The sequence below is a fragment of the Macrotis lagotis genome, chromosome X, assembly GCF_037893015.1.
Source record: "Macrotis lagotis isolate mMagLag1 chromosome X, bilby.v1.9.chrom.fasta, whole genome shotgun sequence".
Classification (NCBI taxonomy): Eukaryota; Metazoa; Chordata; class Mammalia; order Peramelemorphia; family Peramelidae; genus Macrotis; species Macrotis lagotis.
Window position 1 is genome coordinate 528,519,169 of NC_133666.1, and position 16,895 is coordinate 528,536,063.

Below are 16,895 nucleotides of genomic sequence, written 5' to 3' on the forward strand. Positions count from 1 at the left end.
TGGTACAATGGATAGAACACTGGCCTTTAAGCAAAGTCCGGAGTCAGTTCAAATGTGATCTCAAAAACTTGCTGCTCATATGATCCTGGGCAAGCCATTTAACTCTGTTTGCCTCAGTTTCCTCAACAGTAAAATGAGCTGAAGAAGGAAATGGCAAACCACTCCACTGTCTTGAGGAAAAAAACCTCAAATGAACAATAACAAAATCACTTATGTAGTGATTTTTAACTCTTCCCCTAAAGTTTCTGGGAATTTCATGCACCTTCTCTATTCATATAAGTATGTGTGGGTAAATAATTAATAACTGGCTCTTAGGAGGGAAATATATATGTTAAATTTAATTTGCATTATTAATATTTTCCCCCTTTTAAACCTTGACATGCAACAAAACAATAAATCAAGCTCTGATTTATAGCTTTTGTTGACTTCTGACATATAAATGTTCACTCTGAAATTTTTAATAATCAGCTCTTCTAAGTCAGTTTGAACTGTCTCCAATATTCTACTGCTCTATTATCCTCCCTGAGATTATTGAGGACCCTACCTGCTTCTACATTGGTTTCAGGAACCTAATTCTAGCTAATCTGGTACAGACAATGGAAAGTGGATATGATTTGATACCAAGAAGGGACCTTACACGCCATATATATTCTAATCTTGTCATTTTACAGATGAAAAAGCTCTTATAAAAACAGCTTATATATATCTTGCCCAATGTCACATGTGTGGTTACTAAAAGGGTTGGGATTCAAATCCAGGACCCCAATTCAAATGCAGTGTTCTTTCAACTTCACTACTCTGCCCTCCAGTTAAAGGGGAGTCTTTGACAGGAACCGTATGGGTAGGAAATATGGTAACTAGTTATAGCAGGATACTCATAGAGGATAGAGCCTGAATCTTGAAGTCAGGGAGATCTGAATTCAAATTTGACCTCATATATTTATCATTGATGGGATTTTGAGTAAGTCAATTTCCCTCAACTTCCATTATTCATCTATGAGGTAGGGATAGTAGGGTTAAAATGAGATAAAACATGTAGAGTGATTTATAAAGTTTAAAGTGTTACATAAATATAATAATTATGATGTTGATTGTTTCTGTTATCTCAGGATGGAACTTGCAGTAAGTTTTTTCCACAAAAAGAATGTTCTATTAGTAGCATAATAGGTATCTGAAGTAAAAAAAAATAAGGGGTAGCAAGCCTGATCTCAGACAAAGTAAGAGGAAAAATCAATCTCATTAAAAGGGATAAGGAAGGGAACTATATCTTCTTAAAAGGCACCACTGGAAATGAAGCTATTACTAAACATATATGCACCTAGTGGTGTAGCATCTAAATTCCTAGAGGAAAAGCTGGCTTACTTACAAGGAGAGACATAGACAGCAAAACTTTAATAATGGGGGAAACAATTTCTCTCTCTCTCAGAACTAGATAAATCTAACCACAAAATAAAGAAGAAGGAATTTAAGAAGGTGAATGAAATTTTAGAAAACTTAGTTATGATAGACCTCTGGAGAAAACTTAATGAGGATAGAAAAGAATATACTTTTATCTCAGCTGTACATGGCACCTATACCAAAATTGACCATGTACTAGAGCACAGAAACCTTATAATCAAATGCAGAAAGGCAGAAATCATAAATACATACTTCTTAGACCATAATGCAATAAAAATTACATGTAATAAAGGGTCATAGAAAGATAAACCAAAAACCAATTTGAAATTAATAACTTAATTTTAAATAATGGGTAGATCAAACAGCAAAATAATAGAAATTATCAATAATTATATCCAAGAAAATGATACTAATGAGACATCATACCAGACTTTATGGGATGCAGCCAAGGCAGTTTTGAGGGGAAACTTTATATCTCTAAATGCCTATATGAATAAAATAGAGAAAGAGGAGAATAATGAATTGGGTATGCAACCAACTAAAAAAGCCAGAAAAAGAACAAATTAAAGATCTCAAATTAAGTACCAAATTAGAAATTCTGAAAATCAAGGGAAAGATTAATAAAACTGAAAGCAAGAAATATCATTGATCTTATAAATAAAACTAAGAGGTAGTTTTATGAAAAAAGACAATAAAATAGCCAAATCTTTGGTTAATCTGATTAAAAAAAGAGAAAGAAGACAATCAAATTACCAGTATTAAAAATGAAAAGGGTGAACTAACCACCAATGAGAAGGAAATTAAAGAGGTAATTGGGATCTACTTTGCTGAACTGTATGCCAATAAATTTGATAACCTGAGTGAAATGGATGAATATTTACAAAAATGTAAACTTCCCAGATTAACAGACATGGAAATAGAATACTTAAATAACCCCATTTCAGAAAAAGAAATTGAAGAAATCATCAATAAACTCCCTAAGAAAAAGTCTCCAGCTTCGGATGGATTTACAAGTGAATTCTACCAAACATTTAAGGAACAATTAATTCCTATTCTACATAAATTATTTTTAAAAATTAGGAGAAGGAGTTCAGCCAAATTCCTTTTATGACACCATAATGGTGCTGATACCTAAATCAGGAAGACTCATAACAAACAAGAAAATTATAGAACAATCTCCCTAATTAATATTGATGCAAAATCTTAGATAATATTTTAGCAATGAGATTATAGAAAGTTATTACTAGGATAATACACCTTGATTAGGTAGGATTTATACCAGGTAGGTAGGGATGATTCGGTATTAGGAAGACCATTCAACATAATTGAACATATCAAATAACAAAACCAAAAGAAATCATATGATTATCTCAATAGATGCTGAAAAAGACTTTGCTAAAATACGATATCCATTCTTATTAAAAACCCTAGAAAGTTTAGGAATAAATGGAGTTTTCCTTAAAATAATAAATAGTATCTATCTAAAACCATCAACAAATTTATTTAATGGGAATAAACTCAGATAATTTCCAATAGAATCAGGGGTGATACAAAGATGTCCATTATCACCATTACTGTTCAATATACTATTAGAAATGCTAGCTATAGCAATTAGAGCAGAAAAAGAAATCGAAGGAATCAGAGTTGGCAATGAGGAAGTAAGTCTTTCACTCTTTGCAGATGACATGATAGTATACTTAGAGAACCTGAGAAAATCATCCAAAAAAAAAAACCCCTGAAACAAAAATATATAGCATATAATTGAATCAACTCAACTCTGAACTATTTAAACAAATAATTAAAAAAGGTAAAAAATGAGAAATAGTCAATTGATATGAATTATATTAATTTTTTCTAGATTTTAATCAATAGAAATTGTCACAATAGCCCAGGAATAGCCCAGGAAGCATCTCAAGTAAGAAAACAGATGACTCTTGGCAAACAAAATTAAGTTGCCAAAGGCAATACTGAGCTAGAATGTGGGTCCATTTGTAAAATAATTCACAGAAGAATTAGGAAAAGTTAGAAGTACTAACTTTTCATAAAGCATAAAAGAGCAGTGGAGAGTAAGATGATTTTAAAGAAAGTTTACTTAGCAAGACATCTGACTAAGCAAAGTCATTCCAAAGATATTCAAAAATGAAAACAGAAAGGGGACCACAAATAGAAGAAAATTGGAAAATATTTGCAAAAGCTATCTTAACAAAATGCTTTCTTTATTAAGGATACTGGAATCACTGTTCTATGCTAACACCACAGTCTAGATATAGTTCTAAAGGATATAGGAAAGACATGGGGAAAAGCAATTGAACCAGAGGAGGGGATCTGAGATAATAAAATTACTAAGGCATTCAGAGACCAATATATTAAGTGGGGGAAGAAACCAAAAAATGTGGGAAAAAAATCTCAGATCTTATTAAAAAGGTCAAAAGGCAATTGGACAATGCCAATATGTCTCCCTATATGCCTATTCTTATATTTTCAAGTCATTTATTTGTTTTGTTTCATTTTGTTTTTTTGCTAGGCAATGGGGTTAAGTGGCTTGCCCAAGGTCACACAGCTAGGTAATTACTAAGTGTCTGAGGTCAGATTTGAACTTAGGTATTCTTGACTCCAGGGCCAGTGTTCTATCCACTACACCACCTAGGTGCCCCCTTTCAAGTCATTTATACATGAATTGAGTGCATACTCAACAAGAGTATTAGAGAAGAAGGATTTTATAGGTGATATTCAACAATGAAGCGAGTTATTACCATTCACAACTTACATCTAGAAAGAACATAACTTTTATTTATCATAGTATGTCATGGAAATGCTTGTTTTATTCCATAATTAAAAATGATTCTTTTTTTTAAAGAGAGAGAATATCTGCAGCTAGGTGGCATATTGGCTAGAATTCCAGGTCTGCAGTCAGGAAGATTCATTTTCCAGAGTTCAAATCCAGCCTCAGACAAGACTTACTTATTTTGTGACCCTGGGCAAGTAACCACTTTTACCTCAATTCCTCTTCTATAAAATGAGCTGGAGATGGAAACAACACACTACTTCAGTATCTTTGCCAAGAAAAATGGAATTATAAGGATTTGGACATGACTGAAATGACTGAACAACAATGACATAATAGGGAATATAAGATGCTATTATACTTATTACTTCTTAATTATGAAAAAATTCACATTTGATTCAGGAGAATAAAGTAGTATTATCTTTAAAGATGTATGTGTATGTGTGTGTATTTACAAAGTGTTTACACTAATACAGCAAAGATTCCTAGGAAGATATTACACAGAAATAACATTGACACTGTCATAATAAGCATTGGATCGAGCATAAAACAGATATTTGGAATTGTGATAGAGGAGATCCAAAACAGAATTTGGATAGAAGAGCAATGCCCTTTGGATGGCGACATCCTTCACATGCTTTTGCTAGTGAATGACTTTATGGTGATTTCATTTAGCTACAAATCATTGTGAAATATTTTAAGAGAGATGTGAAATTATTCAAAGGAATATGGCTGTCCATCCACACAGAAAAGACCAAGTGGATGAAGAATGTCTCTTGACCAGATATGAATAGGCATTTGGGTGTAAAAACTTATTTACAAACTAGAACTTATCCATCAGTATGGTGTGTCTTGAAAAAAAGTGTAGAAGGACAATTAGCTCCAGACTTGAACAGGAGGAAGAGAGTAGGGAAATTGCAAAGCCTTTTTAGTGATCTCAAGCTCATCATTTCAGGACTAAAATTACATTAAGAAATCAAATATAATGAACTCTGAAAAATGTAACAATGATGATCATCCAGAGAAAAATGGAAGGTTCATAGTGAGTGTAAGCAAGCTACAACATATAGCTAAGAAGGACATGAGCAAATGTATCATCAAGGAAATATGTAGTTGGAAGAGAAGTTGACATATGGTTTGTCATATGATAAGAGAATAGTCAGTGTCTTCCACTGGCACCTACTATTATCAGGAGAAAGTGAGGAAAGCCTGCAAAACCCTGAGTGGGCCCTATGAGATGAATTTTTAAGAGCTGTTCTGTATTGTTGGAGGGAATTCTTCAAATGAAGAGGTCCTAGATTCATATATACATTTGAGTGCTCACCCTGTGTCATCATATATTTATGGTGAGCATTTTTTTTTTTAGTTTTTTTGCAAGGCAAACAGGGTTAAGTGGCTTGCCCAAGGCCGCACAGCTAGGTAATTATTAAGTGTCTGAGACCGGATTTGAACCCAGGTACTCTTGACTCCAAGGCCGGTGCTTTATCCACTAAGCCACCTAGCTGCCCCTGTGGTAAGCATTCTTGAGATACCCAGTATACTAACAGACAGTAGGTTCCTGCAGGTTAGAACCTCTTTGTAGATGGGGTATGAAGAGGCATTTTTTTTGTTTGTACCAGACCAAAAAACATCTGATGGTCCAGAAAACTATAGTCACAGTCCCTTTTCTATTGCATTGGTTGGAAAACTTCCCTTCCCTCAGAGTAGTAGCTGGGATACAGAACAGGTATTATATGTTTACCTTTATTTCTTATCTCCTGGGGGAAAGAAGTGAACTATATTCAAGGTTCATACTTTGCACTGAAACTTCACAAAGCTCTTTTCTATGTTATTCCATATTTTGATCAGATAAAGATATTGTATATGATAATTGTAATCATGATTTGCTTTTATTTATTAATTAGTTTTACTTAGATTATTAGAAAATCTTATTATTAGAAAATCTTCCCTTAATACTACTGTATACTCATGACCCATTCTTTGCCTCCAAGCTGCATGTTATGCTATTATTGCCTATATTGGCCTTATAGCATCCATAGTCATCATTTAACTTACCTCTCTGCCCCCACCTCCCAAATACACCAAACATTGACAATTATTTGCATCTTTTTCACAACAAGCTCTTTCAATGTTTTTCCAGAAACCCCTGCCTCTTGTGAGGGAGGCAATATGGTAAAGTGAGGAAAAAATATTGAATTTGGAGTCAGAAGACCTGGATTCAGATACTGACTCTGCTACTTATTGCTATGCAACCTCATAAAAATTCTTTATCTCATGAATCTTTCTTGGTTTCCTCATTTATAAAGCAGTAACAATAATATATTTCCTATTTTAGGGTAATTAAGGAAGATCAAATGAGATTATATCTGTGAGTATACTTTGTAACTACAAAGCAATATGTAAACATAAACTATGATAGTTTCCTTCTTTCCTGAAATTCTTAGATCAATACAACTTTGTGGTCTAGTTCAACTCTATTTGGCTTCTTTTGTCTCTTTTACCTTCCTCTTTCTTACATTCTTTTCCTCTTGTCCTGGCAATTCCATTGTTGGGCCCCATTTTCCATAGTGGGTCTTTATAGCATTCCAAAAATAACCACCAGAACATTTGTTATGAATTAACAACAGCTGAGAGAAATGAAATTTCTTGCTTGAGATCTCACAATGAGTCAGTGGGATTGGGGAATCTAAATGGAAATTGGGACTAGATTCTGACATTTGTAGTGAGATATGTGCAATGGGGGAGTAAGAAGACCTGAGTTCAAAATATGCCACACATAATCTGTGTGATTTTGGGCAAGTCACAACCTCATCTGGCTTCTATTTCATTTGTAAAATGAAGGGATTGGACTTATCAGTTCTAAAAACTATAATTTTATAATTCCATTACCCAGGGGGTATATAGATAAATGTTTGACAATTGACTCTCAAAAAGCAAATTTGCCTGACATGTTTCTAAGTTAAATCTGCATTATTAATATTTTTCCACCACCTTCTTAAGTCTGGACAATCAACAAAATAATGAATCAAGTCCTCCTTTGTTGCATTTTCTTATTTCTGAGGTGCAAATGCTCATACTGAACATTTAATAATCAGTTCTCCTGAGTCTATTCATCTGGCTCCAGTGCACCGCAGCATGTTATTATCCCTCAGAGGAAAACCAATCACAAACTCCAGCTCCCTTCTAAAGTGGTGTTATAGTGTTTAAACCTAGGATTTTATACTCATTATTTCTTGCTAAATAATGGGAACTAAAACCTTCAAGTTAACATTTTAATCCAGACATCTTGAGATAGTTTACTGAGAGCAGTTGAAGAGGACTCTGACATTCTACAGGATTCATTCGAAATAGAAAACTTGTCTGTGATTTCATTGGAATAGGGATCTGTACCAAGTGAGGAAATTTTCTCTATTAATATAGTTCTGACACCTTCTCTGTTACTTATAGTCTTAGAGAATTGCTTACAGGGGTGACGTCAAACTCAAAAATCAGAGCCACTAATCTATACATAAGGATCCCTGCTGGCTCCATATTGACTTAATTTTAAAGTGTAATGTTATCTGTTTTTTCTTGTATTTCTATATATTTTGTTAAATATTTCCAAATTACATTTTAATCTGGTTCAGGCTGCATTAGAAAATGTCATGGTCAGTATTTGGCCTGTTTGATACCAAGGTTAAGCAGCTTGTCTAGAATGTGAAGAAAGGTTAAAAAGGTGAGACTTGAACCCAGCTGTTCTTGACTATAAGGCTGGCTCTTTTTCACTACTGCTTCTAGAAACTAATAACATGAAATTTATTCATCATTATGCTTAGATTTAAAAAAATTGTTTCACAAGCACAAGATGGAGAAAATATGATTATAAATCATTTTATCTGAGAAAGACCTAAGCTTGGTGCCTGGGGACTTTTCATCCTGGACAATTTGTCTACCAATGCTGGCCCATTTCTCTCATTGGTACTCTTCCAGAAGAGACAAACACAATGTTTACCATGCCCTTTGAGGACCTCCTTTTTGGGAATGGGTCAAGGCTGACCATGGTTCATTCCCTTCCCAGAGATGCTTTTGCCTCTCCAGACTTTGCTACCAAATCTCTTCTTAGGTACTTTCTTTCCTTTTCCTTTGCTTCAGTCTTCTTTTATTGTTCTGTTCCAGCAAGAGATTATAAGCTCCTTGAGGACTGCTTGTGTTTGTATCCCCAGTCCTTAGCACTGTACCAATATATAGTAAGCACTTAATGAATTCTTGTTACCTTGTCTTTTGTGAACTTCAGTAGTGAACATCTAAGGGAGGAAACTCCCTCTACCGATTTTAATTAGCACCTTTTCTTCAATTTATAGCCTTAGAGAACTGCCTCTCTTTTACACTATCAGAGGAATTCTTTTCTTTTCTCTTTCCTTTCCTTTCCTTTCCTTTCCTTTCCTTTCCTTTCCTTTCCTTTCCTTTCCTTTCCTTTCCTTTCCTTTCCTTTCCTTTCCTTGTTCCTTTCCTTTTTTCCTTTCCTTTCCTTTCCTTTCCTTCCTTTCCTTTCCTTTCCTTTCCTTTCCCTTTCCTTTCCTTTCCTTTCCTTTCCTTTCCTTTCCTTTCCTTTCCTCCTTTCCTTTCCTTTCCTTTCCTTTCCTTTCCTTTCCTTTCCTTTCCTTTCCTTTCCTTTCCTTTCCTTTCCTTTCCTTTCCTTTCCTTTCCTTTCCTTTCCTTTCCTTTCCTTTTTTCCTTTCCTTTCCTTCCCTTTCCTTTCCTTTCCTTTCCTTTCCTTTCCTTTCCTTTCCTTTCCTTTCCTTTCCTTTCCTTTCCTTTCCTTTCCCTTTTCCATTTTTAAGTTTTTGCAAGGCAAATGGGGTTAAGTGGCTTGCCCAAGGCTAGATAATTATTAAGTGTCTGAGTTCGTATTTGAATTTAGGTACGCCTGAGGGCTGGTGCTGTATCCATTGCACCACCTAGCCACCCCTCAGAATAATTCTTGAACACAGATTTTCCTAGTTCTGAGACTTGCTCTCTATCCACTATGCTGTTGTTTCCAGTAATAGAAAGATGTAAAACTTCGACTTAGAGGTCAAGAATCATCCCAGCATCATATAGTCAAACTGGGAAACAAACTTAATACCTTTGCTTCCTGATTCAAGATATCTACTTGATGACCAAATCATCCTGAATTTTTCCCTAGTTGCTTCACAGGAGCTGCAGTCCGTTAGGGCTTTAGAATCTCCTCAAGGCCAAATCTACTAGTTTGGGCAAAACCTCTTGTTTTATAAAGAAAAGTTCTCATATTCTGTCAAGATCCTGGCTGACAAGGGGAGGCTTCCCAATTGCATCATGCTGTTGGCCAAAAGGTATTTAGTTGTCTGCTTTTTGGAGGAGTGAAGCTGACACTGCGTTCTCCACTTTCCTCTAATACCTCAGTTATTTATTGGAATCCATCCACAAGGCAGAGATGAGAATAAAAAGGCAAAGACTAGGAGACAGAACAACCATGATGACAACTAATGTTTATATAATGTTTTCTATCTATCTAGCTAGCTAGCTACTATTTATCTATCTATCATCTACAAAAGACTATTTTATGGAGAACTCATATAGGACAAGAATTCATATAGGATCAGAAAAAGTTTTACAAAAGTCACTCTCAAGATCTTTCTTAAGAACTTTGAATTGAGGCAACTAGGTGGCACAGCAGATAGAGAACTGGCCCTAAAGTCTCAAATCCAGCTTCAGACAAATAGGTAATAGGTAATAGGTAATTTTAATAATTACCTAGCCGTGTGACCTTTGACAAGTCACTTAACCCCAATGCTTTGCAAAAACCAAAAAAAAAAATCTTTGGAATTTGATTGTGTACATGGGAGACACTGGCACAGGACTGCTGAGCATGGTGTACCCTCATCAGAGAGGGTGATGTGCCCTATAAGCAAGGCAGAATAGAAGCAGCTCAAAGGAAACATGAGATGCTCAAATTTAGAAAACTCACCCCATTTGTAAACATGGACTATTTGTACCCAACATGTGGTGGAATATTCTGAGCTCAAATTGGTCTGATCAGCCACAGTTAGACACTATATAACTTGTTTATAGGAACCACAACTATCTCTGTCTGTCCATCTGTCTGTTTGTGTCTATCAATCTATCTTATCTATCTCTCTAGGTATCAGTTTTATCTACATATCCATTCTATCTATGGATCTTCTCTCTATGCATTTATCCTTTGTAGTATGCTTATGTGTATGCATCTATTTATGTATGTATGTATCTATTTTTATCCATCTCTCTATGTATATATATTATCTATGTATTTATGTAGACTATCTCTCTCTATGTATCTAACTGTATCTATACATCTGTCTCTGTATTTCATTTGGTCCTCAGAACAACCCTGAGCAGTAGGTGCTATTATTCTCACCATTTTTATATATGAGGAAGTTTAGAAGAATCTTTGAAATGAGAATGAATTAGAGAACCTCTGTCCTGCTCATTTGTTTTCAACCTCGTGATCTCTTCAAGTACATGAAAAGAAAGGGATACCTAGGGAGTCTATTCCATCTATGCTAGTAAAAGTGTCCAAAGGGATAAGAACCACAATGAAGTCAGGTAGCAAAGAAGGAAGTATTTTGGAATTCAGCATTTATAATTTTTTTGTGAGTTATAACCAATCTAATGTTCCACTTCTTTTGGGCAAGGGCAAAAGGAAAAGAAAAGAAAAGAAAGACAGGCAGTTTTAACCATGTCCTGGGTATCCTACAAGTGATTCAACTTTATGGTCCTTAGATGATGGAATTACTAGAATTTCATTACTTAGATAAACTTCCACCAGGATTTCAAAGGCAGCCCATTCTGCTCTGTCTATGTGATCTCTCATATTAGGCAGAACCAAGTTTCGCTTGATGAAAGGCCCTTCATCTCCCTTCCACACACATCAACTTGGAGGGAATTCCCTTCAACTTTTTCATAGTTCCCTACAAAGGCAGGGCAGAAGCACTAGATCCAAGATGTTAAGATCTCGCTCTTCCTTAAGACCCAGAATTGTTAGTAAAGAGGGAAGGAATCTGCATATCCCTTATCCTTTTTAGAATGATTACTTATATGGAGGAAGAAATGATATTTTTTCACACTATATATAAATTCAATAAATTTGAAAAACTATACAGTTATACAGCCTTTTATTGTTAAATTGTCTTTGTACTGGATAGAGGGTAATTTTCCTTATTTCAATCCAGTAAACTTAAATACTTTGTTAGATCAATTTTATTTCTTTGAGAACTCTCCTGGGTTAAAGGATCTGTCTCCTCCCTCTATTTCCTCTTTCTCTCTTTTCATCCTCCATTTTTACTCTTCTTTGTCCTTCTCTTTCCTTTTCTTCCCCTACTGTTTCTTTCTTCCTCTCTCCTCTCTATTCTTTCTCATTGCTCCTCCTGCTTCTTTCTCATTTCTTTCTTCCCAAAACAACAAGGCCCACATTAGACAGTAGGAAAAGAAGATTTGGTGGTAGCATTCACCCCCTCCTCCCACTCACAATTTGCTCCCTGCTGACGACAGCCTTGATTTTGCCATAAACACAAATGGATGAATTTAAAGACCTCACCACAACTCTGGTAAAGCAATTCCAATTTGTCATTCTTGCAAGCAATGTGTGTGGTCCATTCGCTGCTGCAGCTGGAGCATAATAGAACCAATGCAAAGAAAGGAGTCATAAAAATCTTCATGATGGCGGCATGTGTATGTGTGCCTCTCAAAATACCATCCAGAGCAATCTCAGATAAACCAGACAAAAAGAGGGCTGTTCCCCTGCCTCCCCGCCACTGCCTCCACCCTCCAGAGGTGAAATGTTAAGTTTCACTTCTCAAATTTTAAGCTCACAGGGACAGCAGGAAGAAGTTGATCAGTTAACTGGAGAATTTATTATTGAACTGCAGAGCAGACTTTGCAGCTTAAGACAACAGGGTGATGGCTCATTTGGGCCTAGAGAAGCTGTGAATCTTAGTTTCTAGTTTACATTTAAAGCCCCAGTCTGTGCTACATGATCTCATGCCTCAGGCAACCTCAAACCCTGCACTCCAGGAGCTCTTTCTCTGACTGAAATAAAAATGGAAAGTCTGGCGTAAAAAAGAAAAAAAAACAATCTCTCAAATGTTTTCCATTAGACAGGTTCACCCAAATCTCAGGGTGTCTTTAATACTTGGACCATGGGGTGAAATCTGGTTATAATTTGGCACACAACCCCTTGGCATGGCATACTCTGACTGGGACCTGGCATTTGGGACCTGGAGTCTGACTGTGGCTCTGTTAGCACGTTAGGGCTTCAATTTCTCACTTAGGATAATTATTTCAGCAGTGAACACTCTGGCTGCAAGAATAGTGCCTTTTGTGTTTTGGCTTGTGCTTGGGGTAGCTAAGCTTAGGGACAGAGTCCTGGGCAATGATCAGAGTATCTACTCAGTTTGACTTTAGTAGAGTGGTCCAGTTCTGTGTGGCCCTCCTCAACCCTGTTGTTTTCATTACTCTTGACACTATAAAGATCATTAAAGTTGCTTCTAATTTTCCTGTAAATCCAAGGTACTAGCTAGCATCCTTTCTTCCATTCACAAACCCAGAAAAATGCATATCACTAGAATTCATGTGATTCACCTACTCATTATCTAAATGTTTTCTTCAACATAGATACAAACACATTCATGAATCTTGTGAATGTAATAGAAAAAAGAAAAATATTTTACTTCCTGAAAGATGATTTGGGTTTTTCAGTCCAAGTTTCCATGTAGGACTTTCTATGATATAGGGAAGAATTGACAATAATTATTGGCATACACTTGTCACCTGGGGATGCTCAGATTGTTATTCCTTGTCCAACCCCAACCCCAAATCCTTCCCCTCCTGCCTTGCAGTTTGGCTGGGAAATCCCTGTGACATATTTTCATTCAACCAATGAGTCAAATTATGGGCATATGGTCTTCAAGAATTTTTGTTTTCATTGTCAACAGAAGTGCCAGTTTGTAGAGGAGTTTTCCAAGGTTGTTCCAGTTGACAAACTAATGTCTACCTGAAGTATAAATTTGCTTTTTTATATTTCATTGCTACTGCTTAATTGTTAGCATCATTTAATGGTTAATAACAACCCACATATTTAATATCTGAGTTGAATCTTATCAGAGCAGCCTTATGCATCAATTCAGTAACCAGATTCAGACAAAGAGAAAGATAGTTACATTGGGCTATGAAACATATTTATATATAACAAACTAGGGAAAAGATGGGGACTATGGATCTGTCTGATCTATTTCCCAGTGAAAACAAGAATAGCCAATTATGACATCTGATTAAAGTAAAAGAAATTATTTGGGGAATGGAATGTTGTCTGGTTTGAGAGGACTGGTATATACTGACAATAAATAGTCTACAATAAAATTACATGGATAGAAACATAAATGATTATGCTTCATCCCTTGGCCTTCCTCTATAGAAGAAAAACATGTTACTGAGATTCTCCCTCAGTGAAACATCAATTGACAGAAAGATATACCTGGAATTCATGTGATTCACCTACACATTACGTAAATGTTTTCTTCAACATAGATAAAAACACATTCATGAATCTTGCTAGATTGTGAATGTAATAGAAATAAGATTCAGCTCAGGTAGAAATTAGTTTTAATTTAGGAGGGCAGCAAAGAGCTGAAGCAATTTTCATGCAAAATAAGAAGATGGAACCTAGTTTGTTGACCCTGATCTTAAATCCCCCACTCAAGGTTGAGTGTTATCTTCTAACTCTAAATGACCAGAATGATAGATTCTTATTGCTAAGGCAAAGAGTTCATTATTATGACATCTGTGCCTTTTTTATGCAGACTTTGAAAGAGTGAGCTATTTTTTTTCTGGTATATTTGGAACTGATTTGAAATAGTTCACTCATTCATTATGGCTGATCCTTGTGAATTCTCTTGCTTCCATGCTCTCTGCAGTGGCTGCTGACTAGACCCAGGGAACTGCTAAAAAGCTAATCTTTTGTGACTGTGAGCCAAGGGTAATTCTTTGAAGAGTTCTCTGGGCTGGAGAAAAGCTCACAGGTCAATCTATTCCTGAACAAAAATTACCGCTACAATGGCAAATTGTCATCTAGCCTTTGCTTGAAATCTTCAAGTGAGGGGGAACTCCTGGTTATACTTTTAAATAGCTCTAATTATTTAATTGCTTCATGACATCAAACTTCTAAATATGTCTTTTTGTCATGTCTATCCTTAGAACCTGTTTCTGTTTAGGGACCAATCAGAATAATAGAATTCCGTTACCCCCCTTTACCCTACAAGTTTTTTCTTTGTGACTTCATTAGTTCCCAAGGGTTCAATTATCTTCCCTATGCTGATGACTCACAGTTCTATTTATAAAATCCTTGTCTCTCACCTGAGCTCTAGTCCTATATAATGAATTGCCAATTGGGCAATTTCAAACTGGATGTAATGTAGGTGTCTCAAACTTAGCAATCTAAAACAGGATTCATTAGTTTTTCCTTCCAATCCCCCAACTAATACTATTTCTAAATTACTTTATTATGGCTAAGGCCACCACCATTCTTCTAATCATCAAGGTTTACAACCTCAGCTCCTCATACTCCCTTTTTCCACATATCTAACCAGTTGCAAAGTCATATTATTTCTATCTTCACAACATGTCTGGCATATATCCCATTCTCTCTTTTCACATAACTCAAGTCCTCATCTCCTCTTACCTGGATTTGTTGTTATAACCTTCTCTCTAGTGACCCTTCCTCAATTTTCTTTCTAAACTTTCTCTCACAATACCAACAAAGTTATTTTCCTAACACAAAAATGTGTCCCCATCAATGCAACATTCAATAAAATTAAGTGGCTATTGAAGGTGTATAAACATAAAAAGTTCAAATAGATGGTATTTTTGCCTTCATAGAACTTACAATTTATAGGGAATATAACATATATACATAATATTAATTATATAAGGTGTTTTCAGGATTTTTCCTCTTCTTTGTATCCCTGGGCTTAGTACAATTTATGAATATAATAAATTTTTCTGTGCTTGTTGACTGAGTTACTTCTTTGTCCATCAGTTTGAGCATATTCCATCCCATATTTTATGAATATGAATATGAGTATGAATACCTCATGGCTACCTTGTCAAGAGGAAATTGACAATTCCCTAATTAGTTTTCAGAGATTGGACCTGTCTCCAAAATGTACAAAATGGAACTTAGGAGAACATACTTTTATTTCAAGAAGATGACTTTTTATGCTGGCCTATAAATGAGAATGAGAGACTATTTTTGGGCCCTTTTGTCTTATTTTGCTTTTTCTTTTCAGAAGAAAAGAAGAGACTGGCCAAGTAGATAAGGAAGAAACAGTATAACCTAGTTCTCTGCAAAACTGCTCCAAGAGTAATATAAAAACAGTGTGAGACTAATAAGTAGTGTTTGGGGAAATCTAAGGAGAAAAATACAGTGAGTCATGTTTCCAGCCTATAGAACAGAAATAGGAACCAACCAACAGCCATGTAACCCTTATCACAGATGATGGTTGCAAATTCAGTGTTGGCGCAGGAGACCTGAAGCTCTATGTTCCTGGGCAAGAAAAAGTCATGAACCTAGCAGAGTTTGGACTAGACTGTACAGCAATCATTTTATAGCTTTGTAAGCTCTAACCCCAGAGCTGGATTGTGGATACAGGATGAATTTATAAGAGGATCTACTGGTAGATGTGCTACTGTCATGGAGCTATACTCCAGTGCAGGAGAATAGTTATCTGTCTAACAGATTCAGTTCAAATGTGTCCTAAGGCTGTCGACTGGGTAAGGATCAAGAACTAAAGAAAGTGGCAATAGTGTGGTTACCAGAATAAAGTTACAGATTTAGCCCATATCCCAGGTGAGTAATGAAATTTGGGACCTCAGATCAAGGAGATCATGCTCTCTGTCATGCTAAACTTTCAGAGGGTCTGAGGCCAGCAGCAGTCAACGGGACCTCTAACCCAGGGCAACCTTTAGTTGTATTGCCTCTACTTAAATTAGAGTCAGAAACTCGCAAATCTTCAACCAGAAAGGAATAATCCGAGTTTTCCCTAAAGTAGATCTTGTTTAAAGACTCCAGCCTGAGTCATTTCTGAGATTCTTGAAGCATTTAATAACATGAAGAAAACAATAAGACCATAGAATAGAACAGGATGAAAAACAGAACACATAAACAAATAAGGTTCTAATGGTCCCTCCAAAAGAGTCTACCTAACCAATCTAAAACAATTCAGGAAGTAAGACTGAAAAATAAATAAACAAAAAAGATTATTATGATATGATAAAGAGCTATTATGGTGTTAGAGATATCAAAGCACAAACTCCAAATGGGGAAAAAAATGCTTCAAAACATTGATAAGTAAAGCCTCAAAGAAAAATATCAGAAGTTGAACACAAGTTCAGTTAGAATTCTTGGGAAGAAATAAATCTTTTAAAAGGATTAAAAATGTTACAATAAGTGAAAGCCTTTGATTAGAAAAGGAATAAATTAGAAATTCTTTATTTTGAAAACAAAAACTTGACTAATGTCAAAATCAAAAATCCAGAAAAAAATATTGCAAGGATCCAGAAAAAAAGGATTCAGATACTGAGGTGGCACAACCAGAATCACACAAGATTTCATCACTATTACTATAGTTGGAGTTGAAAGCTTAGAATTTAGTCCAAGAGGGACAGAGAAAGGTTTACAACC

The 16,895-nt window shown here is 35.6% G+C and overlaps 1 protein-coding gene across 1 annotated transcript in view; it reads right to left on the minus strand.

The window, feature by feature from the left end:
• LY86 (lymphocyte antigen 86) overlaps positions 1–11,947 on the minus strand; it is a 147,060-nt gene extending 135,113 nt beyond the window's left edge. The window contains 1 exon segment of the mRNA XM_074208361.1: positions 11,757–11,947. Within this exon segment, the coding sequence (XP_074064462.1) occupies positions 11,757–11,877 (121 nt within the window). The 5' untranslated portion in view covers positions 11,878–11,947.
• Between the last annotated feature and the right edge of the window lie 4,948 nt (positions 11,948–16,895).